Genomic DNA, 27,557 nt, shown 5'->3' with positions numbered 1-27,557 from the left:
TCCATTTGGAAGACCCATTTACGACCAAGCTTTAAGTTCTTGGCTGATGTCTTGAGATGTTGCTTCAGTATTGCCACAATCTTTTCTCATGATGCCATCTATTTTGTGAAGTGTACTAGTCCCTCTTGCAGCAAAACACCCCCCACAACATGATGCTGCCACCCCCATGTTTCACAGTTGGGATGGTGTTCTTAGGCTTCCAAGCTTCTCCCTTTTCCTACAAACGTAGCGATGGTCATGATGCCCAAAAAGTTCAATTTTAGTTTCATTAGACCACAGGACAGGTCTCCAAAAATTAATATCTTTGTTCCTGTGTGCATTTGCAAATATTAATCTAGCTTTTCTATGTTTCTTTTGGAGTAATGGCTTCTTCCTGGCAAAGTGGCCTTTCAGTCCATGTTGATACAGTGCTCGTTTCACTGTGGATATTGACACAATCTTATCAGCTTCCGCCATCATCCTCACAAGGTGTTTTGATTTTGTCCTTAGGTTGACATGTACACATCGAACAAAAGCAGGTCATCTCTGGGACACAGAACCCGTCTCCTTCCTGAGCGGTATGATGGCTGGACATTCCCATCTTGTTTGCATTTGCGTATAATTGTTTGTAAAGAATAACTGGGCACCATCAGGTATCTTGAAATTATACCTGAGGATGAGACAGACTTGTGTAAGTCCACAATTCTCTTCCTGATATCTTGGCTGATTTATTTAGGCTGTGTGCGCACGTTGCGGATTTGATTGTGGAAATTTCTGCGTGGTTTCTGCATCTTTTGGCAGAAAACACAGTGGGAATTCAGCTAGAATTTTGTGCGGATTTTATGCGTTTTTGATGCAGTTTTGCTTAGCTAACATATCTGCATGTAAAAGATATATTATTTAACCCCTTTCTGCCATTGGACGGACTATCCCGTCCATGTGACCTGGGACTTAACACCCAAGGAGGGGGTAGTACGTCATGGCATTTAACCCCTTCACTACCACGGGTGGTTTGCACGTTAACTCCCGGGCCAATTTTTACAATTCTGACCACTGTCCCTTTATGAGGTAATAACTCTGGAACGCTTCCATGGATCTCGGTGATTCTGACACTGTTTTCTCGTGACATATTGGGCTTCATGCTAGCGGTAAAATTTCATTGAAATAACTTGTGTTTATTTGTGAAAAAAACACAGAAATTTGGCAAAAATTTTGAAACTTTCGCAATTTTCCAACTTTTAATTTTTATGCTCTTAAATCAGATACGGCACACAAAAAACTTAATAAGTAACACTTCCCACATGTTTACTTTACATCAGCACAATTTTGGAATCAAAATTTTTTTTTGTTAGGAAGTTATAAGGGTTAAAAGTTGACCAGCGATTTCTCATTTTTGCAACACCATTTTATTTTTAGGACCACATCACATTTGAAGCCACTTTCAGGGGTTTATATGATAGAAAATACCCAAAAGTGACACCATTCTAAAAACTGCCCCCCTTAAGATGCTCAAAACCACATTCAAGAAGTTTATTAACCCTTCAGGTGCTTCACAGAAATTTTTTGAATATTTAAAAAAAAAAAAATGAACATTTAACTTTGTTTCACAAAAAAAAAAATACTTCAAGTTCAATTTTTTTTATTTTACCAAGGGTAAAAGGAGAAATTGGACTGCAAAAGTTATTGTGCAATTTGTCCTGAGTACGCTGATACCTGATATGTGGGGGGGAACCACTGTTTCGGTGCATGGCAGAGCTCAGTAGGGAAGGAGCACCGTTTGACTTTTTCAATGCAAAATTGGCTGGAATTCAAATCGGATGCCATGTCACGTTTGGAGAGCCCCTGATGTACCTAAACAGTGGAAACCCCCCACAAGTGACCCCATTTTGGAAACTAGACCCCCTAAGGAGCTTATCTAGATGTGTGGTGAGAACTTTGAACCCCCAAGGGCTTCACAGAAGATTATAACGTACAGCCAGCCGTACAATTAAATAATTTTTTCCACAAAAATGATCTTTTCAGCCTCAATTCTTATTTTTACAAGGGTAACAGGACCCTAAAAGTTATTGTGCAATTTGTCCTGAGTATGCTGATACCCCACATGTAGGTGTAAACGACTATTTGGGCACATGGCAGAGCTCGGAAGGGAAGCAGCGCCATTTGACGTTTTTTGGCTGGAATTGAGATCGGACACCATGTTTGGAGAGCCCCTGATGTACCAAAACAGTGGAAACCCCCCACAAATGACACCATTTTGGAAACTAGATCCCCCAAGGAACTTATCTAGATGTGTGGTGAGCACTTTGAACCCCCAAGGGCTTCACAGAAGTTTATAACGCCCGGGCGTGAAAATTTAAAAAAAAAAAAAAAAAAATCGTATTTTTTCCACAAACATGATCATTTAGTCCCCAATTTTTTATTTTCCCAAGGGTAACAGGAGAAATTGGACCCCAAAAGTTGTTGTCCAATTTGTCCTGAGTACGCTGATACCCCATATGTGGGAGAAAACTACTGTATGGTCACACATCGGGGCTCGGAAGGGAAGTAGTGACGTTTTGGAATGCAGACTTTGATGGAATGGTCTGCGGGTGTCATGTTGCCTTTGGAGAGCCCCTGATGTACCTAAACAGTGGAAACCCCCCACAAATGACACCATTTTGGAAACTAGACCCCCTAACAAACTTATCTAGATGTGTGGTGAGCACTTTGAACCCACAAGTGCTTCACAGAAGTTTATAACGCCCGGGCGTGAAAATAAAAAAATCATTTTCCACAAAAATGATTTTTGCCCCCAATTTTTTATTTTCCTAAGGGCAACAGGAGAAATTGGACCCCAAAAGTTGTTTTGCAATTTGTCCTGAGTAGGCTGATACCCCATATGTGGGGGTAAAACACTGTTTGGGCGCATGGCAGAGCTTGGAAGGGAAGGAGCACCATTTGAATTTTTCAACGCAGAATTGGCTAGAATTGAGATCAGATGCCATGTTGCGTTTGGAGAGCACCTGATGTGCCCAAACAGTGGAAACCCCCAATTCTAACTCCAACCCTAACCCCAACACACCCCTAACCCTAGCCCTAACCTTAACCCTAGCCCGAACCCTAACCCCAACGGGAAAATGGAAATAAACATTTTTTTAATTTTATTATTTTTCCCTAACTAAGGAGGTGATAACGGGGGTCCGATTTACTATTTATGGCGGTTTTTATATTTGGCAGCTGTCACACGCTTAAAGACGCTTTTTATTGTAAAAATAGTTTTTGCATCACCACATATTGAGAGCTATAATTTTTCCATATTTTGACCCACAGAGTCATATGAGGTCTTATTTTTTGCAGGACGAGTTGACGTTTTTATTGGTATCATTTTCAGGCACGTCTTTTGATCACTTTTTACTCCAATTTTTGGGACGCAGAATGAACAAAAACCAGCGTTTCATGAATTTCTTTGGCGGGGTTCGCTTACACCGTTCTGCGTGTGGTAAAATTGATAAAGCAGTTTTATTCTTCGGGTCAGTACGGTTACAGCGATACCTTATGTCATTTTTTTTATGTTTTGACGCTTCTATGCAATGAAAACAATTTTATATAAAAAATAATTATTTTTGCATCGCTTTATTCTGCGAGCTATAACTTTATTTTTTCGCTGATTACGCTGTGTGGCAGCTCGTTTTTTGCGGGACAAGATGACGTTTTCAGCGGCACTATGGATATTTATATGCGTCTTTTTGATCGTGTGTTGTTGCACTTTTTGTTCGGCAGTATGATAATTTTTTGCTTCGTTTTTTATTTTTATTTTTTAAGGGGTTTGCTAAAGGGGTTACCTAATGGGACAGTTTTATAGGGCAGGTCGTTACGGACGCGGCGATACCAAATACGTGTACATTTATTTTTTTATTTCCAAAAAATGAATTAGGGAATTTTTTTTTTTTTTAATTTAGCGATTTTTTTTAAATTATTTACACTTTTTTTTTTAACTTTATTAGGTTGTCCCAGGGGGGTACATCACTGTCCTGTGACAGATCGCTGATCTGTCACATCACAGATCACTGTGACAGATCAGCAACACAGTACGCCGCTGATCTCACTAGACGTACTATTCCGTCCTTGGGACTTAGGTCCAAGGTCACATGGACGGAGTAGTACGTCCATTGTAGGAAAGGTGTTAATGCGACATCGCAACTTAAATCGCGGTGACCGCATTAAAATTCCGACACCATCTTACCTTATGGTAGATGGCCTCAGCATCCCAGGGTCTGTCGCTGCCCTCCCTTCCTCCCGAGCGCTGTGATTGGCTGCTCAAACCGAATCAGCCAGTCACAGCGCTCCTCATTGTTTCAGCCAATCAGAGCGGTTGAAACAATGAGGTCCTAGGCTAGGATCGAGTATTGATGTACTCAATCCTAAACCCCCCCCCCGGATTGGCGCGATCGCATCCATCACAGGGCACAGCAGCGGTATAGCGCTGTTGTGCCCTACCAGTACTGGTCCGGAACGGTGCTGTATTAGCACAGATCCTAGGCCGGAGCCTGGTACAGATCCAGCAGGGCCTGTAGGAGCTCATTGGCGCGATCGATGTCATCGTCGATCGCGCCAATCACAGGGCACAACTGTGGTCACGCTGTGACCGCTCTGTGCCCTGCTGGTGACCTGGCCATGACCTGCCTAGGAATCGGAGCTGTGAGCTCCGATCCTAGGCGGTTGCCATGATCACCAGGCAGAGCAGGGATTGGTGGATCGATGTTATCATTCGATCCCACCAATGACAGGTCACAGCAGCGATGTGACCTGTCCCTGACCTGCCTGTGACCTGTATGACAGCTCTGCAGGGGGTTATCACACTAGCTGAGGATTCCCTAGAGAGTGGTCATACGTCTGGATCTCCTGGTGTGCTGGGTATTGTGGTGCCACAGCAGCTTGTAGCATCACAATCCCTGCTGAAGAAAGAAAGAAAAACCCTACAACTGTAAAGCCCCCTTTACATTTAGCGATGCACCAGCGATCCCGACCACGATATGACCCGGTCAGGATCGCTGGTGCATCGCTAAATGGTCGCAAGTGAGCTGCCAAACAGGCAGATCTCACAGCGATGCAGCAGCGGTCGTTACTTACCATTCAGACGCGGCGATGACGTCCTCCCGCCGGAGTCCACGAGTCGCTCATAGGTGCCAGCAGTAAGCAGCCGACGAGAAGTGGACGATCTCGCGCGATCAGCGATAGCCAGCGGGGGAGCCGGTCGGAGGCAAGTATCACATGTAGCGATATCGCTAGCAATATCGCTGCTGCGTCACAAAATCGGTGACGCTTTTGCGATATTGCTAGCGATATCGCTATGTGTAAAGCCCCCTTAAGTATTGCCTGATCCCCGCCCAATCTATCTTCATTCCCCCATCCCCCTTTGCGCCACCTCCTTGCACACATTTAGCAGCCGCCGAGTGTTGATTAGTGACGCAGTTCACCAATCAACACTCGTGCTTGCTTTTTTTCACTCAGCCCCCTTTTGCCAACTCAGTATTCACATCCCACAGCCGCCAAACTTTAAGTGACATAGTTCACTTATCAGACTTTGTGCCTGCTGATTTCCATTTTTCTTTTTTCACTTCCCCTTTGCGCCACCTGACTACAAGCGTAAGTGCTAATCCCTGTCCGATGTCTCTTCATCCCCCCCTTCCCCCTCTTTTTACCCCTCTCCATCCCCCTTTGCACCGCCTCCATGCACACATTTAGCAGCCCCCTTTGCGTCAACTCATTTATTCGCATCCCACAGCCGCCAAACTGTGATAAGTGACATAGTTCACTTATCAGAGCTTGTACCTACTGATTTCTTTTTTTTTTTTTTTTTTCACACCTCCCCTTGCACCACACCTGTACACACACCCAGCGCCCGCCACTGAACTTTGATAAGTGACACCGTTCATTTATCAGAGCTAGGGCCTGCTGTTTTAGACTTTTCTTTCCACAGGTATTTTTCTCCCCATTTCCTTTTAGCTTTTTCTTTACAGAATAGTGTGCACCAATCACTGCCCCCCCCCCCCCCACACAGTTATAAAGAACACCCAAGCACCACATTCACAAAAAATGTCCCGTTCGTCCCAACAGCGCTATTCAATGAAGGAGGCATATTCTTACCTTGCCTCCGACACTGATAGCGAGGGAGAGGATCCCACTTTTCTTTATTTTTCGGATTCTTCATCCTCTTCCCCCTTGCAGCCGCTCCAGGACAGAAGATGCCCGATGCAGATTCAGCAGACCCTGTATGGACCTCGCCCCCTGAAAATTACGAGCCGCTGATTCCTTATTTTGTAGCAGAATCAGGAATCAAGTTTGACACCACCAGCCTCACAGAAATACTTTTTCAAAGTCTTTTTCTCTGAGGAGTTTGTTAACCTCATGGTGGAGCAAACTAATTTGTACGCTTGTCAATTTATGGTGCAAAACCCGCATTCATCATATTCCAACTGGTCTCCTGTGGACGCAGTTGAAATGATGCAGTTTTGGGGCCTGGTCCTCCACATGGGGATACTGAAGAAGCCGGAAATTCGGCAATATTGGGAGTGTTGTATAAAATATCAACGCTCCAGTGTTCCGAATGGTCATGGTCCAGACGCGTTTTGAGGCCATCCACAAATGTCTGCATTATACTGATAATGCATAGTGTCCCGCACAAGATGACCCCAACTTTGACCATCCGTTCAAAGTTCGGCCGGTCATCGACCACTTCAACAAAATGTTTGCTAAAGTGTACATGCCCCAAAGGGACATCTGCATGGATGAGTCCTTGGTCCATTTCAAGGGAAGGCTTGGATTCTGTCAATACCTGCCCAGTAAGAGGGCCAGGTACGAAATCAAACTCTACAAACTTTGTGAGAGTACCTCAGGGAACACTCACAGGTTTAGAGTGTACGAAGGAAAGGACGCCAGGATTGAACCCCCTGAGTGTCCTCCTGTCCTGGGAGTGAGTGGGAAAATTGTGTGGGATTTGGTACACCTACTGCTGGATAAAGGTTATCACCTCTACACGGATAACTTTTATACCAGCATCCCACTCTACAAATCCCTCTCTGCGCGAGGTACTGCAGCCTGCGGTACTGTCCACAAAAATCAGAGAGGCCTCCGAAAGACGCTACTTGGGCAGATGCGCAGAAAAGGTGAGAGCAGAGCCCAATGTAGCGACCACCTGCTGGTGGTCAAGTACAAGGACAGGAGGGATGGCCTTCTCTTGACCACCATACACGGTGATGGCAGCACCCTCTGCACTGTACAGGGTACCTCCACACAGGTCAGAAAACCGACCTGTGTAGTGGAGTACAACAAAAACATGGGGGGCTCTGATCTCTCCGATCAACTCCTCCAACCGTACAATGCTCTCAGAAAGGCCAGGGCGTGGTACAAAAAGCTGGCCATGCACATCGTAAAAATGGCAATGCTCAACGCATTCCTGCTGTCACAATGTGCACGCCACACAGATATTTCATACCTTCAGATCCAGGAGGTAGTGGTTAAGGCCCTGATGTTTGGCACTCCAAAAGGAGCGGGCCCCAGTGCTTCCAGGACTGAATGTGCTCAGGTGCTCGCATCGTACCAGATCAGCATTTTCCGAGGGTGGTCCCGCCAACTGGTAGAAAAGGTAAGCCACAAAAAAAGGGCCGAGTGTGTTACAAAAGGTGAATACGCAAGGACACCATTTACCAGTGCGACACCTGCCCCGAAAAACCTGGCCTGTGTATGAAGGATTGCTTCAAATTGCACCACAGGAAACAGATTAGTTCCAAAGGGGGCCTATCTAGATAAGTTCCTTGGGGGTCTAGTTTCCAAAATGATGTCACTTGTGTTTTTTTTTTTTTTTTTACTGTTTAGGCACATCAGGGGCTCTGCAAATGGAACACGACACCCGCAGACCATTCCACCAAAGTCTGCATTCCAAAACGTCACCACTTCCCTTTCGAGCCCCGACATGTGCCCAAACAGTTTTTTCCCCACATATGGGGTACCAGCAAACTCAGGACAAAGTGGACAACTTTTGGGGTCCAATTGCTCTTTTTACCCTTGGGAAAATAAAAAAATTGGGGACCAAAAGATCATTTTTGTTGGCAAAGAACAGGATTTTTTATTTTCACGGCTGGTCATTATAAACTTTAGTGAAACACTTGGGGGTTCAAAGTGCTCACCACACATCTAGATAAGTTCCTTAGGGTCTACTTTCAAAAAATGTGGTCACTTGTGGGGGGTTTCCACTGTTTAGGCACATCATGGGCTCTCCAATCGGAACATGGCGTCCGATCTCAATTTCAGCCAATTTTAGGTTGAAAAAGTCAAACAGCGCTCCTTCCCTTCTGAGCCCTGCCATGTGCCCAAACAGAGGTCCCCCCACATATGGGGTATCATCGTACTCAGGACAAATTGTAGAACAACTTTCGGGGTCTAATTTCTCCTGTTACCCTTGGTAAAATAAAAAAAATTGTTCCTAAAAGATCATTTTTTTGACTAAAAAGTTAAAGGGAAGGTGCCGCAATTTTATATAATTTGCAAAAAAAAGAGTAAGTAACAAAACATGTTAATGCAAATGTTGTACTAACTAGGATTTATGGTTTGTTTGTAATAATGTTTTAATGTAGCCACTGGGCGCTGCCATCTGATTTGCAGATCTGTGGAGGACTCATACAGTCTGCAAATATGGCCGTCCCTGGACATAGGAGACTGCGTCGGCTCCCGACCCCACCATGCAGCCTCAGTAGCAGTGAACTGGGCACGCCCCTGTGGGCTGCACCATTCACTGCTGTAGGTGTGGCTGGGCGCCATTTTACTGTAGCCCAGTGATATCGGCTGAGCTCCACGTTCTGTACCGTGCTTCCTGCTCCAGCTCCACTGTCCTCCTGCTCTGTCTCCGCCTCCTCACTCACACACAGCCCCAGTGATCTCCGGTAATCTGACACCTTTGCTTTTATAGTGACAGTGACATATGCAGCCCATAGTCTAGTGTATGGGGGGGGGGGGCAGTTACACCAGTGTGAGCATATCTGTAATACCCTATCCTGTGATACTGCCTGCTGAGCTGTGTATCTAATCCTATCCTGTGTGATACTGACTGCTGAACCGTGTATCTCATCCTCTCCTGTGTGATACTGACTGCTGAACCGTGTATCTCATCCTATCCTGTGTGATACTGCCTGCTGAGCCGTGTATCTAATCCTATCCTGTGTGATACTGCCTGCTGAGCCGTGTATCTAATCCTATCCTGTGTGATACTGCCTGCTGAGCCGTGTATCTAATCCTATCCTGTGTGATACTGCCTGCTGAGCCGTGTATCTAATCCTATCCTGTGTGATACTGCCTGCTGAGCCGTGTATCTAATCCTATCCTGTGTGATACTGTCTGCTGAGCCGTGTATCTAATCCTATCCTGTGTGATACTGACTGCTGAGCCGTGTATCTAATCCTATCCTGTGTGATACAGTCTGCTGAGCCGTGTATCTAATTCTCTGCCGTGTGATACTGCTCTCCTGAAATACTCTGTGCTGCTGTCACCCTGCTGGTTTTATGTGTGATCTACATGGTGGTATTGTGTATGATCTATATGGCGGCATTGTGTGTGAAGTATATGGCGGTATTATTTGTGATCTGCTGAAAGGGGACCCATTCTAGGGTGGTTCTGGCTGAGCACCTGCACACGGGTCAGGAGTAATAGGTGCAGTCAGGGGAGGGCTGGTGAGGCAGCTGAAGAGAGGGGTCTCATTTTTATCATTACCATATGGCTACATTTCCCCCAGCTTCCCAGCATCACCCCTGACTGTGCCTGTCGCCTCGCTTTCACACATCGCCAGGACAGGATCTGAGGAGGGGAATGTGGTCTTTGCATGCAAAGTCTGGATCAGAACAGGCCATCAATCAGCAGAAATGTTTCCTGGATTTCTGTGCTGCTGTCTCCCTGCTCCTCCACCATATATCTCCCTCTGTGCCCCCCATAGACCAGCGCACTGCTCTCCTGAAATACTCTGTGGTGCTGTCACCCTGCTCCCAGAATCCTTGCTGCCTGCCATCCTCGGTGACCGAAGACCCCATTCCTCTCCTCAGATCCTGTCCTGGCGATGTGTGAAAGCGAGGCGACAAGGGCCTGATGTATGGTGGAAGGAGCAGGGTGACAGCAGCACAGAGTATTTCAGGAGAACAGTGTGCTGGTGTATGGGGGGCACCCTGTTCGGTGCCAGGGATTGTGCATAGAGCGCTGTGTTTTATACACATGGATGGACCGTCTACTTGTCTGCTCCACAGAAATCCAGGAAACATTTCTGCTGATTGATGACCTGTTCTGATCCAGACTTTGCATGCAAAGACAGTCAGTAACTTTGCAGGCTCCATCAAAATGGCTGCTCACTGTGTTCCTAAATGTCATCCTCTCTTTTCCCTTAGCAAGCACCCAGTAGGGGAGGAGAGGAGTGACACCACACCCATGTCAGCAGATTCCGCCCATACAGTGTCCATTTTAGGGCATGATCATATATCAAAATCAAACATCATGGACACTGTACACCCATAATTACTGCAGGACAGTAATGTGAGCTAGTTGTACACTAGTTTTTTGTGCCAAACTTCAGTAGCTGCTCCCCCTAGTGTTAACAAGTGGAAATGCCAAACTTTTTAAAATTATTTTTCATATTTTACAAAATTAAAAACAAATGATAATATTTTTAAAGAAAATGTAAACATTAATTCTTTACAATTTTTCAATTGCTGAAAAAAAAATTTTTGGGATGGCACCTTCCCTTTAAATGTTCATTTTTTCCTTCCAAGTTGCTTCTGCTCCTGTGAAACACCTGAAGGGTTAATAATCTTTGAATGTAGCTTTGAGTAGCTTGAGGGGTGCAGTTTTTAGAATGGTGTCACTTTTGGGTATTTTCTGCCATATAGACCCCTCAAACTGACTTTGAATGTGATGTGGTCCCTAAAAAAAATGGTTTTGTAAATTTTGTTGTAAAAATGAGAAATCGCTGGTCAACTTTTAACCCTTATAACTTCCTAACAAAAAACCAAAAAAATTTGTTTCCAAAATTGTGCTGATGTAAAGTAGACATGTGGGAAATGTTATTTAGTAACTATTTTGAGTCACATATGTCTCTGTTTTAAGGGCATAAAAAAGTTTGAAAATTACAAAATTTTTGCCATATTTCCATTTTTTTCATAAATAAAACACAAGTTACAGCGAAGAAATTTTACCACTAAAGTGAAGCACAATATGTCACGAGAAAACAATCTCAGAATCGCCAAGATCCGTTGAAGCGTTCCAGAGTTATGACCTCAAAGCGACAGTGGTCAGAATGGTAAAAAATGGCCCGTCATTAATGTGCAAACTGATGTCATTTCCTTGTCCAACCTCCATAGGATAGGACTGCATTGTTGATGTGCTTCAGCCAAGATGAGCACTATTCTTTATTCTCCGCCCAAACACTCTTCCTCCTTCTGACATTTCCTTTGACAAATCTGCAGCGTTTCTGGCACCAAAGTCGCAGACCTTTTCACATGTGTTTTTGCTGCAGATTTGAGTGTCTCAATGCAAGTCAATGGATGAAAAATGCTGCAGATCCGCAAAAAGAATTGATATGCTGCGGAAAATAAAATGCTGCAAATAAGGACGGAAATTTCCGGATCATGCGCACAACACTTCAGCATTCTCATTAATTAACATTACTTTAGCAATCCAGTGTGTTTTTGGAGCATTTCTGCACCGAAAAAACGCTGTGGAAACACAACAAATCTGCATCGTGTGCACAGAGCCTTAGACTTTCCCATGATGCTACACAAAGAAACAGTGTGTTTCAGGTGTGTATTAAAATGCCTCCACAGGTGTCAGACGCTTCCAAACACATGACATCATCATATGGGCAGTCGAGAATTGTTTAAAGGCATAGTAATCTTAGTGCATGTCAGGCTGCGTGCACACGCTGCGGATTTATATGCAGATTTTTCCACGCGGATTCGCAGGTAAAGTGACCTGCGGTTTTTCTGCGGATTTGCCTGTGGTTTTCATCTGTGATTTGACACCTGGACAATGGAACAGGTGTCAAACTGCAGCGGAATCCGCAGAAAGAATTGACAAGCTGCGGATTTAAAACGGCAGCAAAACCGCACAGAAAAATCCGCAGCATGTGCACTGCGGATTTGAAATCCCATTGAATAACACGGTACTGTACACTGTCTGTGGAACTGCTGTGGATCTGCAGGGTCAAATTCGCTGCGGATCCGCAGCAGAATCCGCAGTGTGTGCACACACCCTAAACGTTTCACTTTGCAGTAGGTAATAAAAATGCCTTAAAACAGTCTCATTCTGGCATTTGACAAATAATTATGGTAATCCTAATTGACCTAAAATGGGAAAGGTTTATTCTGATTTCATGTTAGATATTGAGACAAACATGCCTCTTTTTATATAGTGTATGTAAACTTCCGATTTCAACTGTACGTACCTAAATATTGCAGGAGCCAGAGCAGTGATGGGCATAAGCCATACGGCACGCTATTACTTCACCATATAATCACTTCTACAAAAAATGCGCAGTGAGCATTTTACCAATAAAAATGTGCACATGGTCAATTTTATCTGTAACTAGCTGAAGAGCCCGGTGTTGCCTGGGCATAGTAACTAGCCCCTAATATCCCACATCAACCCGTCAGAGCCACCGGACTACTACCCCTAATATCCCACATCATCCCGTCAGAGCCACTGGACTACTACCCCTAATATCCCACATCAACCCGTCACAGCCACAGGACTACTACCCCTAATATCCCACATCAACCCGTCACAGCCACAGGACTACTACCCCTAATATCCCACATCAACCCGTCAGAGCCACCGGACTACTACCCCTAATATCCCACATCATCCCGTCAGAGCCACTGGACTACTACCCCTAATATCCCACATCAACCCGTCACAGCCACAGGACTACTACCCCTAATATCCCACATCATCTCTTCAGCCTTGGGTGAGAACCAGAGCACTGAGTGGAACGGTCTCAACTTCCATACTGGGGATCCCTTTAAGAGAGAGTGGGGTCATAACCAGAGCGCTGAGTGGATTTGCCCTGACTTACATACCAATGATCCCTTTAATAGAATCCTGGGGTCAGAATCACAGCGCTGAGGGATTTGCCCTAACTTCCATACAGGAGATCCCTTTAAGAGAGCCTGGGGTCAGTACCAGAGCAATTGAAGGCAATTGCCCTGACTTCCATACCGGGGATCCCTTTAAGAGAGCCTTGGGTCAGAACCACAGCACTGCGTGGAACGGTCCTAATTCCATACCAGGGAAGAGAGGTCTGGGGTCAAAACCAAACCACTGAATGGATTTGCCCCGACTTCCATACCAATGATTCCTCTACTACAAGCCTAGGGTCAGTATCAGAGCGCCAAGGGATTTGCCCTAACTTCCATACCGGAGATTCCTTTAAGAGGGAAGATGTCCCTATGGGATGATATGTGATGGGTATATGGGCAGGGAGGGGGGGGGGGGGGGGGATTCATTTTTGTCATGTGCTCTCTACTCCTTTCTGGGGGGCAGACAATGGCTGGGAGCTTATGTTCCCGCAGATGCTAGATTTATCTCACCCAGTCACTCTGTCTGCTGAGGTGTTGTTTGGGAAAACTGTTGCTCACAGCAACCAATCACAGCTCAGCTTCTTTTTAACCAGCTCTGGCGAGATGAAAGATGCTTAGTGATTGGTTGCAAGGAAGGAAAATTGTTGGCAACACACACACACTTTCATATATATATATATATATATATATATATATATATATATATATATATATATATATATATATATATACACACATATACATATACACACACACATACATATATATACACATACATACACACAAATACATACATACACAGTACAGACCAAAAGTTTGGACACCTTCTCATTCAAAGAGTTTTCTTTATTTTCATGACTATGAGAATTGGAGATTCACTCTGAAGGCATCAAAACTATGAATTAACACATGTGGAGTTATATAATTAACAAAAAAGTCTGAAACAACTGAAATACTGTATGTCTTATATTCTAGGTTCTTCAACGTAGCCAACTTTTGCTTTGATTACTGCTTTGCACACTCTTGGCATTCTTTTGATGAGCTTCAAGAGGTAGTCACCAGAAATGGTTTTCACTTCACAGGTGTGCCCTGTCAGGTTTAATAAGTGGGATTTCTTGCCTTAGAAATGGGGTTGGGACCATCAGTTGGGTTGTGCAGAAGTCTGGTGGATACACAACTGATAGTCCTACTGAATAGACTGTTAGAATTTGTATTATGGCAAGAAAAAGGCAGCCAAGTAAAGAAAAACGAGTGGCCATCATTACTTTAAGAAATGAATGACCTGAGATTAGCATCCTCAATAGTCAGAACCTCCCACTCCCGTCTCCAAGACTTTACACGTGCCGCGCCAATTCTTTGGAATGCACTTCCCAGGTCAATACGATTAGTCCCCAATCCCCACAATTTTAAGCGTGTCCTGAAAACGCATTTATTCAGACTGGCCTACCACCCCAACACATTAACCTAATCTATCCCTGTGTGGCAGAGCCAAAAGTTTTACCATAACCAGGTTCCCCGCATCATGTTCCCACATGCTTTATGCCTCCATTAGCCCTCTGTGTCTGTACTGTTACACACTTAACATTATGACTGGTCCATACAATCAGGGTAACTGTTACCACCCACCTTTCGTGTCTCCCTCTTTCCTCATAGACTGTAAGCCTGCGAGCAGGGCCCTCTTTCCTCTTGGTATTTGTTATAATCTACTGTATGTGATTATTGTTATGCTGTAATGTCTATTGTCTGTACAAATCCCCTCTGAAATGTAAAGTGCTGCGGAATATGTCGGCGCTATAAAAATAAAATTTATTATTATTATTATAAATGAATGTCAGTCAGTCTGAAAAATTGGGAAAACTTTGAAAGTGTCCCCAAGTGCAGTGGTAAAAACCATCAAGCACTACAAAGAAACTGGCTCACATGAGGACCGCCCCAGGTAAGTAAGACCAAGAGTCACCTCTGCTGCAGAGGATAAGTTCATTCGAGTCACCAGCCTCAGAAATCGCAGGTTAACAGCAGCTCAGATTAGAGACCAGGTCAATGCCACACAGTTCTAAGCAGCAGACACATCTCTACAACTGTTAAGAGGAGACTTTGGGCAGCAGGCCTTCATGGTAAAATAGCTGCTAGGAAACCACTGCTAAGGACAGGCAACAAGCAGAAGAGACTCGTTTGGGCTAAAGGAATGGACATTAGACCAGTGGAAATCTGTGCTTTGGTCTGATGAGTCCAAATTTGAGATCTTTGGTTCCAACCACCGTGTCTTTGTGCGACACAGAAAAGGTGAACGGATGGAGTCTACATGCCTGGTTCCCACCGTGAAGCAAGGAGGAGGAGGTGTGATGGTGGGGGGTGCTTTGCTGGTGACACTGTTGGAGATTTAATCAAAATTGAAGGCATACTGAACCAGCATGGCTACCACAGCATCTTGCAGCGGCATGCTATTCCATCCGGTTTGCGTTTAGTTGGACCATCATTTATTTTTCAACAGGACAATGACCCCAAACACACCTCCAGGCTGTGTAAGGGCTATTTGACCAAGAAGGAGAGTGACGGGGTGCTACACCAGATGACCTGGCCTCCACAGTCACCAGACCTGAACCCAATCGAGATGGTTTGGGGTGAGCTGGACAGCAGAGTGAAGGCAAAAGGGCCAACAAGTTCTAAGCATCTCTGGGAACTCCTTCAAGACTGTGGGAAGACCATTTCTGGTGACTACCTCTTGAAGCTCATCAAGAAAATGCCAAGAGTGTGCAAAGCAGTAATCAAAGCAAAAGGTGGCTACTTTGAAGAACCTAGAATATAAGACATATTTTCAGTTGTTTCACACTATTTTTTGCTAATTATATAATTCTACATGTGTTAATTCATAGTTTTGATGCCTTCAGAGTGAATCTACAATTTTCATAGTCATGAAAATAAAGACAACTCTTTGAATGAGAAGGTGTGTCCAAACTTTTGGTCTGTACTATATATATATATATATATATATATATATATATATATATATATATATATACATAAAATTTTTAAAGCCATGATCGTATTTGACCAAAACATACATGTGTGAGTGAGGTTTGCGGAAACTCAGTTGTACACAATGGATTTTTAGTTGGAGCGATTTCTACAAGTCTATCCCATGTGCACATAGCTTTACGGGTTAATAAAGGCAGGAATTGAGCTACCTGACAAAGGATATTTATCTCCGCCTCCTGCTCATCTTTACAATTTGCAGAAGTTTTATCATACCACACAGTACAGCAAAGAAACAAACAATCGCCTTGCTAAGCCCCGTTTGTATTTTATTTCCTCAGTTACACAGTCCTTGCAGGAATAAGATTGATAAAGGGATTTTGTAATTGCAAGTGTAAAGAAGCACTCCTATTAAAGTTTTTATCCTCTTTATATATTGCAACCATCATATTATATAGCACTGTGTACTTACAATTGCTCATTTTCCCTTTCTACCCAGTTACCGTAATTCTTCTCTTTTCTCTGCTCTGTGTATAATTAAGTCTCTGGTCCCTGCACTTATCATTCCCCTCTTCAACTCCTGACCGCGTTGCTCCCTCCTCCCACTGCCATAGACTTTTGCAGTGACTCCTGACTCCTACAGGGAAAATTGACCTCCTGTTCCTATACAGAGCTTAGAAGGATTCAGCTCATCCGTTATTAATGTCATAGACCTAATAGAAAATGGAAGAATTAGCCTAAAACATTTAGCACCACTCAGCACTGCCCATTACATCCACAATGCAAAAATCTGCAGTACATCCCATTTGGTCACTAGAGGTCAGCAGCAGGGAAAGCTGCAACACTTGGACGTGCAGAATCCAGTGTATAAAGAAGCCATGGAAATGCGATTTAGGCAAGACATACTATAAAACAAGTAGAGAGATGTATAATGCCACGTTCAGTCATGGTGGAATCAGCAATTAGTCTCAATTATGGTTGTGCGCCGCAAGTTCAGTGGGGAAAATTATTTGTAAGAATGGTGAAATTGTACGCAAAAAAAAAAAAAAAAAAGACTGACTGTGACCACACATTTGAAATTATGACAATCCATTAACCTCATTTATAAAAAACAGAGAGACTAAGATATCTGATCACCAGGTCAAAAGGAGTCCAGTTTTTGCTCTCATTTTATTCCATGAGTATTCAGCTATTTGTCTTTTTCAGATCCGCCATACAGTTCAAGACGTATGGGCCTTTTATTTAGGGCCAACGTTACAGTATTTCCAAGGGGGCGCCACTTACAAGGTGATAGTACGGCGCAGCCTTAAGGCACGTCCCCAGAGATTCCCGTGAGCCCTGCCCCATTGTAATGACCAGAACAATTAGCACTAAATAAAAAGGCCCATATCTCAGGTACTATATAGCAGATCCAAAACTTGGTTCACAGGGAAACATTTTAAAACACGTAGGTTACTTACACTGGGATATTTTCAAATGCATCTTCAAAGCCGTCCTAAAAGACATAAACAGGGAATCGGTAAGTATAACTCCGTATGACCTGACCTTACCTAGCAGAGCGCTGGGACAGTAATGCAGCAGCACCTGGAGCCGGTATGGAGCAGTCACTGGTAGGAAGTACAGCTATATACTACTGTAACCCGCCCCAGGCAGCGTCTCCGCCTGGCCACTGTAAGGGTATACGTCTAGCTAAGAAAAAGCTTCAGGATCATAGCTAACAGTACACAAGTATACACAGGAGGCACACAGAACCACAGTGCTTATAAAGGACGATGGAAGCGCCAAGGTTACACCACGCCACCGGTCTTTGTTTATATGTGATGTTAAATGGGTTAAGGTTTAAAACAAAAAACGGAAACTATATACAAGTGGCATCAGCCAAAATTTAAAGGACCACTCTGGAGGGTTAATGCCCCCTCTGTTACCAATCAGTATTGTGTGCATTAAAATCCTTACCATTTGCAGTCTTCTGCCGTTTCCAGAGCTGCTGTAGTCCTCTACTGCGTCACATGACCACAATCGTCACTTGCCGGTTCACGCCACATTTCTGCGAGGACCGGAGCGCACTTTCTCAATGTAAATCTGCGATACTCAGAATGATGCCCTCATAAATGTATATTAAGAAAGGATCTAACCATTTGTGCTATGGGCAGGCAAGAAAGAGCTGCTGTCACATGCAGTAGACTGCCACCGGTGAGTATTTCAAAGTACACACACTCTTTAATAAGGGGGGGGGGGTAATATAAAAACACACCAGAGTGGTCCTTTAAGATATTATCAATGGCCTTCCTTGGAAATACAAGTTTGCATATTGTTTACACTGAGGAATTTTTTTTTTTTTTTTTTTTTTAGGACAATTTTGAAGTGGCTATGCTCCAAAACTCACATTGCTATTCTTGCATTATTCTTCAGTGGCTTTTTTCCACTTGACAAGGTTTTGGAAATCTTGTTGTGGATTTTAAAAAAAAAATTAAAATTTAAAAAAAGCTGAAAGAAAAGTAAAAAAATCTCTGTACATCCAGTTTAAAAAAAAAAATTAAAAGGCTGCAAAAAAAAAAAGTAGTGAAAAAAAAGCTTTCAAAAATTGCTTTCGGGGAACAGAAATAAAAAAGGCCTTTTAAAATCAAAAAAAAAAAAAAAAATTCTGAAGTACCAAAATAAAACTTGTAGTCCCCATACCCTTACAAAGTGCATGCCCTTGACTAGAACAATTGCACAGTCGATTCATGACATTGCAGGCAATAGATGGGCACTACAATACTGAGAATGTTTTGACTGTCTACAAGAGTTAAACACGTTTGACGCCAAATCACACTTCCACGTTATTACATGCAAAATCAAAGAACAGGTCACTTTAGACCGAGGCCAATCCTCACAATTGCTGGGTGTCACAGCTGGGAGATCCCCAGCAGTCAGTGTGTCTACATTCTGGAAATCTGCTAAAACTTGTTATATACATAAAAAGGAACCTGTCAGCAGCAGGTTTTTGTCGTGTAACCTGAAGATAGCAAGCTGTATGGGTTAAAACACAGATTTCAGTGAGGTCTCTCTTAGCAAGCTCTGAGGTTTTATTTACCTGTAATGATCTTCTCCTTGCTGGACAAGGCAGCACTTGCCTCCCGGCCTCTTTTGGGATAGGCACCTCATTATCTATAGACATTGTATATAGAGAACCTGATGTGGGTGGGGTTAGCTTCCTCAGCTCTGCTTCATGCTAAAACTAAAATCTCTGATTGTGTCACAACTGCTGTACCCAGTAAACTAAGTGATACATCGATGAATTCAGGGTCCTTTTGAATATGTTTTTTCAATTGCTTTTGCAAGGGGAAAGAGCTTTCCGATACAGTTAAATGAACAGTACTTAAAGGATAGCCACAGTTTTTATTTGTATTTCATAAGTCAGTAGTACGTGCAGAAACAAGCATCTTTAATATATGCCCTGAGAAAAAAGCAGCTTCTTTCTTCTAATGGACAGACCTTTGAATCTCAGTTCATTGGTAAAATCTATACTCAGTGAAGACAGATTTTCCCGTTAGAGAGATAGGAGATGGCAGTTATGGCTTTTAAAACTTGATGGAGATGGGAGGGAAGAGGGGCAGAGAAATTCTGGGGAAGAGGGGCAGAGAAATTCTGCTGCAAGATCTCCTGAAATGACAGTTGCAGTTCTCCACAGAATGTTAAGGGCAACAACTGTCATCTATCTCCGTAATGGGGAAAAAAACAAAACAAAAAAAACAAAATCAGATTTTATCCGCCACTGGTGACTGTTAAGAATGGAAGATCGGAGACTACTGATGGGCTGCAGCACTCTCACTTCCCTTGGACACTGGTATGTCAGAGCACAGACGCCGCTTCATCAGCATTTTTTTACAACTCAAATTAAAAATAGCCATTAACTCTACCCCAAGTACCAGCGTTCTCTCTTAGGATTCCACTTTATTTTGGTAGAAGACACTTATTAGGACCAAGTCTTGGCTATAATTTTGGACGCATACGTAGCTGGCAACATCTCTGAAGAGTTTCCACTTGGTGAATCTGTATGATAAACTGAGATGTCACAGGCAAAATATACACTGCACTCACATAACAGACTCACGTGCACGCTAGTGATGAGCGAGTTTTTGCGGCTGCTGGACAGGCTGATTACATGTGAGGAATAACTGTTTGGTAGGGAATCCCCACATGTATTCAGGCTGTCTAGCAGCTGTAAATCATGCAGCTACTTCGACAAACTAAATCTCCGAGCACATCCAAATACTCGGAGACCACCCGAGCATGCTCAAGAAAACCAGAGCAACAAGTATACTCGCTCATCACTAGTGCACACTCAACATGGCAGATTATAAACAAAATTAAATTTTTTATTAAGACGTCTAAAAATATATACTAATTTTAACCACTTAATGCACGGGTCCTGGATCTTTACATTTGTTGTAAAGATGCTTTCAAACAGGATACTCTTTCTTAATGGGTGTTGTCTGGTCCAAATCGATAAGAATGCAGTCATTCTGTGAATACAAACTTCTGAATCCCCACAGCGCATGGGCATCCGCTGGTTTCCGAGCCAGGTCCATAGACCAGTCAAATGAACACGGCCTTGCTCCATACACATTTATTGAGCGAGGCAGCTCCCAGACTAGAGATACGGCCGGTCAGTGGGCCTGGCCGACTCGAGAGCACGGTCTTGCTACATACAAGTGTATGGAACGAGTCCGCGCCCACCGTCCAGGAGTATGTGTAAGAGTCAGTGATAAGCGGTCATAGAGGAGCGCTTAGGAAGCAACCCAGGGGCAGACAAAAATGTCAGGTCTCCACCGCAGCTCCAGCCGAAAACCTCCAATGGAGGATAGGAGCAATGAGAAAATGGAAACGGTCTTAGGAGCGTCCTAGCGGAGAACATTTGCCATTTTGTTTAGTTTTACGAATATTCCTAGAAAATGTTTTGAGAATATTTGCCATTTATGGAACGGCCACATACATGATCCTCCAAGATTTGTAACGAGTCTTTGGAAACTGGTAGAACATTGAGAATTTCTGCACTAGAAGAAAAATCAGGGGGAGAGCGAGCACAGGAGCAACCAAGCCCTTACCGACCAAGCGACAGCAATTCCTCAGGTCTAATTTGGTAGCGATGTAGAAAGTTCATACTTCCAGACATGACAGATTAGGGTGTGTACTGCAAATTGTTAGCAGCAGTAAGGCCTCGTTCACAGGTCAGTATTTTGCAACAGTGTTTGTATGCCAAAATCAGGAGTGGAACTTGCAGAGAAAAACGCATTGAAAGAGTCACACGTCTTCTGTATTTTGGAGGCACACCTGGTTTTGGCATAGAAAGACTGATCAAAAATACGGATATGCGAATAAAGCTTTGTGGGAACCTGTCAGCAAGTTTTTGCTTCCTCATCTGAGGGCAGCCTGATGTAGGCAAAGAGACCCTGAATCCAACAATGCATCACTTAAGTTTACTGAGTGCAGCACTTCTGACACAATTCGAGTTCTTAGATTTAAAAATGCAGCAGAGCTCAGAAAGCTAGCCCCACCCAAACTTGGCTCCACATGCAAAAAAGACTAGTCACAGCGAGGTGCTCATTACAGAAGGGGCGGAGTCAGACTAACAGTTGCAAACACATCAGACTTGGCAGTGATAATGTCCTGGTGATAAAACCTTCACTAAGTAAACATCACAGATTGATAAGTGACACATCATTGAATTTTATGTTTTAACCCCTACTTCATGCGATATTCAGATTACATAGCAAACACTTGCTGACAGATTCCCTTTAAGTATGCTACCCATCAATATACAGTAAATACACACTGAAAACATGCTATATTGATGTTCTACTAGGGAAAGAAAAAAAAAAAAAGAAAAAAAAAAATGAAGGGGCAAGTTCTCAGGATGCAGTAGTTGCAAAATATCTGCACTTATCTCGCAGACTTCACTCACTGAAAAATAAAAGAATCGCTGAGGTGTTTTTGATGCACGTTTACTTTTTTTGAATTGACATGCTGCAGATTTAAAAAACACAAAAAAAAGCTTTCATGCTTCAAATCTGCTCATTCTACTGGTACTGGAAAACCCTGCGTTTGAGAACCAAAAACATGAGTGGGACATAACGCGGTGTGTGAACAAGACCTTATTTTGCAAACTGATATCTGCAGCATGTCAATGTATGCTCCGTCATCACTTCTGGTTCTGACTAGTCTCCAGTTCCAATGTTGCTGCCAACTGGTGACAGATCATGGATAGAGTTGAGCGACTTTGGTCGGATCGGGTTTCGTGAAACCCGAATGAAACAAAATAAGTTTCAGATGAAACTCGTCCGACTAGAGCAAAACAAAGTCGGAGTTTTGTCCGAAACCCGACCCCAATGCAAGTCAATGGGAAATAAAAGTCGGACGAAACTCCGACTTTGTTTTGCTCTAGTCGGACGAGTTTCATCTGAAACTTATTTTGTTTCATTCGGGTTTCACGAAACCCGATCCGACCAAAGTCGCTCAACTCTAATCATGGACTGTGAACTGGAGATCCCACCAGCCTAAAGATCCTTGTAGATGTCCCCGAAAGTGAATGGGTGCAGCCCGTAGACACTGTACCTCACTTTATCCAGGTGCAGACCAACTGTAACGCCAAGGTTCAGCCTAAGGTATGACCACTTAAAAATTATGAACATTTGGTAAGGTCACATTATAAACAATGCTACTTTGGGTAATGGGGAGAGGGGCAACCTGCTCAGGCCAGGCTATAAACCATAGCAGCTATTGTTTAGGGTGTATACTCCATATGAAACAAAATCTAACAGACACCATATACCTATACAGTGCCTTTGTGAGAAAGTACGTGGTAAGAGAATTTCAGCTCTCTGGAGCAACAAGCTGCATGACCAGCCTTATCTTCACACAAAGGTAGACCTACCACCGGTAAGTGGCGTACATGCCTGCGGATACTCATCTTGTTATGTATCTTACTCTGAAGTGATCCAATTGGCTGCTACGGGCAACGAACACCATGTATTTGAGTTGTCCTATGACTATGCATTCCTTCACCTTGATAGACTGGTTAGTTATGGCTTTACGTTACTCCTTTTCTATAGAAGGAACCAGAAAAGCTACATGACCAAGCTTTTGTAGGAATAAAGGTCATCGGTGATCTACAGTAGTAGAAGAAATAACGCTTGACTTTATTATTTGTTCTCCTTGAAATCCACTTTTGAAGTGCAAGTCCAAAGACTATGTGGCATTTCCGCGTCTGATATATTGAAGAGGAGGTCTACACCCTACATTTTGGTTTACATGGCTTGGAGGTGAAACATAACACTTGCAATTCGACATTTAACCAACTGTAAAAACACGACATCCTTATTATGCAAGTTCTACACCACTTTTTTTTTTTTTAAATGGAAAAACATCATAGCCTGTCTTCAATGACTATTCACCTACTGATCGTTCCACTCTCCACTGCACTGCCCGGACCCCCACTGGACACTGTTTCTTCTGGTGGTGTCAGGCATTTTCCATATGGCCAGAAATCTGTATCCTATTACAGTCATATGGGTATATGACTACCATTACAGTCACATGCCTGTCCCACTAGAACAGGAGGCAACCGGGGTATCCAGGCGGTGCTCTAGATGCTCAATTGGTGATTTTTTTTTTTTTTTTAAATGCAAAAAGTATTAGACAACCCATTAAAAACACTCATATCATAATGGCTGGACAATCCTTATTAACAGGTGCAGAACAAAATAAAAAACAGAATAATTAACTCCAAGACTAGCACCATTCCTCCAATCTCAGCGATGTGTACCCTGGGAGGTCAAGTGACACAAAAAATGTCACATGACTGCTTCCCCCCAATTAGCGGCTGCTGAAGTCCACTGACGGAATTGCTATAGCTTCACTAGAGAGGATGCCGAAATCTGGCAGGTTTTGTTATAGATCAGAGCAGATGAACAAGAAAAAAAAAAAAAAAAAAGGGAGTAGTATGTTGTACCCAAAAGGATTGTGCTACTGATAGCATTGAACTGAAGAATCGGCATCTACAATATACAGTGTGTCGATAAAGTCATGGCGCACTTTTGACCAGTCACTGGAAAGCAACAAAAGACGATGGAAATGGGAAATCTGCTCCAAATAAAAGGAAAACCCGCTCAGTTTTTCAGAATCAGTGACCAAAGTGCTACGTGAATATAGGCACATTTATAACAAAGCACCACCACATAGGAATAACATTACTCGGTGGGATAAGCAGCTGAAGGAAGCCGGCAGTTTGGTGGAGAAACCCCATTCTGGTAGGCCATCAGTCAGTGATGAGTCTTTAAAGGCTATACCGAATAGCTACCTAAGGACCGCTAAAAAATCTGTGCGTGCGTGTGCTCGACAATTACACCTAAACAAGACTACAGTTCATAAGGTGTTAAAAAAAACGTCTGTTTTACGGGGTACAAATTGCGGCTGTTGCATGTTATCAAACCAGCGGATAGACCCAAACGATGCGCGTTTGCTACAGATACAGTTAGGTCCATAAATATTTGGACAGAGACAACATTTTTCTAATTTTGGTTCTAGACATTACCACAATGAATTTTAAACAAAACAATTCAGATGCAGTTGAAGTTCAGACTTTCAGCTTTCATTTGAGGGTATCCATATTAAAATTGGATGTAGGGTTTAGGAGTTTCAGCTCCTTAACATGTGCCACCCTGTTTTTAAAAGGGACCAAAAAGTAATTGGACAGATTAAATAATTTCTATCGTCTTTTGTTGCTTTCCAATGACTGGTCAAAAGTGCGCCATGACTTTACGGACACACTGTATATCAATTCTGTAGGCAAAAAAGTTTATATAAAGTACAGCCCTTATTATACAATGAATTGGAAAATGGCCAAATTTAACTACTCCTACACCTTTACTGGAAATACATCCAAAAGGTCTTTGCATCTGCAAAACTAGCAAGATATGTCAGTGTTAAACCTAAAAAATATTGCATGATATTAATGTCCACAAAACAGTTGTCTTAAGGGCACAGACTGAAAAGCTTAATCATCAAATATTTACTGAAGAAGAAACTGTAAAACATGTTTTGTTCTGCTTCAGGACTTAACACCTAAATTCCACTACTACTGAAGAAGCAGAGGTGTCGATCTAATTGATGGAAATCAGCAAAAAAAAAAAAAAAAACGCACAACTAGAAATTCACTAAACTCATTGGACGAGGATTCATTATGGCATCTCGGCATTTTATGTCACGTTTTTAGCGCTTTGCCATTTGTTTTTGTGCAACAAAATCCCCTTTAAAAGGAAATACGGCACCAGCTTTTTGCTACCTCATTTAATAGAAGCATAATATATGAAAACAGATTCTTGTTCTGACGATATATCACTTAGTTGACGACTGGGTGCAGCAGTTGGGACACATCTCTGCTTTAAGAGTAGCAGAGCTGAGAAAGCTAACCCAGCTCACATCACAGCTGTGTACAAAGTCTATTGACAGTGAGCTGCTTATCAGAGGAGGGGGCACCAGAGAGCCAATCTAAGCAGGGATAATGTCACGGTTTACAGCAACAGAGGGGTCAGAAGACCGCAGTGTCTGATTTCATGCACTCCTGCACAGATTACAAGCGTGTCTCCTTCATATGAAACGGTGCAGGATTCTGTTAGAAGGGCAGGGGTTAATCTGTTGAGCTTAGGGTGCATGAATCCTTCCTGCTTGGATGATCTCAGCTGTTCAGTACTGGCCACACCCCTCTGGCAATCTGGATTGCCAGTGTTAAGTCTTGTACTTCCTGAAGAAGTGGAGATTTCTGTTGTTGATAGAGGCTTTTGGAGTGTTGATCTGTATTTGTTGCTTGGTATTTCTTCTGTGTGCGATTCCTCGTCCTCTCCTATTTTCTTTACCTCCCTTATCTGCCTGATGTTTCTATCAGTTGTCTAAGTGCATATTTGTATGATTGGCATTTTCATTTATCCCTGTATATCCTGCCTTGTTAGTCTGGTTTGTGTATATACACTACTCCCCACTTCCCTGCATGGGGGACAGATATAGCGCTGATTCCAGAGTCTAGCAAGGTACATAGCCCCAGGATCTCCACCATCAGAAGTAATCCAGGGAGCAGAGATAGCTAGGTCACACCTAGCATTATGGACGGGAAGGAGCCCCTGGCCCTGGGTAATCTGACAAGAGTTGTGAAAGATCATCTCCTGGTGATAAAAAGTTCATTATGCGAAACAGTACACAGCCTAAAGTGACACATTGCTGAAATCAGTGTCTTAGCCCCTACCTCATGCTGCCCATGGATTACATAGTAAAAAAAAAAAAAAAAAAAACTGTTGACAGATTCCCTTTAAGCAAAAGCATGAAGTGGATCCAGCCTGAAGGAGATGTAGAAATCCTTCCTTCATATGTCCCATTCCTTATAAATCCACTTATTCCCTTTTGCTAAATAAAAGGAAGATTTTTCATTATTTTCATCCATATGGCATCCGTTTTTATACATCAGCAGGTAATACATTTAAGAGTTGCAAGGTATCCGTAAAAATTGGATGGCCTGTATTTGTTTGCTCACCCATTTGAATGGGAGAGTCTCATCCAAAATAAAGATATTACAATTTTGTTGCAGACAAGGACATTTGGCCCATGTCAAGAAATGGTCATCTGGACAACCATATTCAATAGCATTGGTCATAGTGCTGTATGTGATGTCAGTTCCCCCCTCCCCCAAGAACAGCAATTAGGCTACTTTCAGACTAGCGTTCTGAGGCGCAGCGCAGTGCCGCTAAGCTCCGCCCCCGCCTCCTCCGGTCAGCTCCTCCTATGATCGCATGACGCTGCATGCGATCAGCGTACCCTATATTTAGCGTTGGGTACGCTGGCCGTGAGCTGGTATGATTTTGCCGACGTTGCGCCCAGCAAACCTAAATGCACCGTGTTGCATTTTTGTGTGCTCGGCGCAGCACCAAAAGGGCGCAAGCGCCGGCAAAATAATACCAGTGCACGGCCAGCGTACCCAACGCTAAATATAGGGTACGCTGATCGCATGCAGCGTCATGCGATCATAGGAGCTGACCGGAGGTGTGGCCAGGGGCGGAGCTAGCAGAGGTCCTGCGCGCGCCTCAGAACACTAGTCTGAAAGTAGCCTTAGAATGCTAGATTTTGTCCTGGATTCTTGATACAGGTTTGAAAACTAAAACCAAAATGTACGTCCAGCACGTTATAAGGAATGATTGGTTACCATAGAAAAAAAAAAAAAGTACAAATTAGTCATTGGTACCATTATCACAGGGGTCTGCAACCTTAAGCTTTGGAGCCACACGTGGCTTGCAGAACCAGGATGTGTGTTTCGCAGCAGTTTGATAGTTTGGTACATTAGCACCAGGTCTAGCAACAAGCCATGAAAAACAGGTCTTCAGATGGTGACTTGTGAGTAGGAAGGGTGGGAAGATAAATTAAGCAGTGATGGGCAGTTCAGCTCTTTTAGGTCGCTATGCTGGAGATAGGAGCATACTGCACAACAGAGGT

At 43.3% G+C, this 27,557-nt stretch overlaps 1 protein-coding gene across 3 annotated transcripts in view; it reads right to left on the bottom strand.

The window, feature by feature from the left end:
* Window positions 1-27,557, bottom strand: part of TTC39B (tetratricopeptide repeat domain 39B) — a 122,064-nt gene that overhangs the window by 59,453 nt on the left and 35,054 nt on the right. For 2 of the 3 annotated variants that reach the window (XM_073572156.1, XM_073572157.1), the window contains exon 2: window positions 17,501-17,535. The exons of the other annotated variant lie outside the window; for it this stretch is intronic. In XM_073572156.1, coding sequence (XP_073428257.1) covers window positions 17,501-17,535 — 35 coding nt within the window. The remainder of the gene's footprint in view (window positions 1-17,500; window positions 17,536-27,557) is intronic. 3 annotated transcript variants of the gene reach the window in all.

The sequence above is a fragment of the Dendrobates tinctorius genome, unplaced genomic scaffold (assembly GCF_039654945.1).
Source record: "Dendrobates tinctorius isolate UK_male_01 unplaced genomic scaffold, ASM3965494v1 ptg000031l, whole genome shotgun sequence".
NCBI lineage: Eukaryota > Metazoa > Chordata > Amphibia > Anura > Dendrobatidae > Dendrobates > Dendrobates tinctorius.
This window is presented reverse-complemented; position numbering and strand designations above follow the sequence as displayed.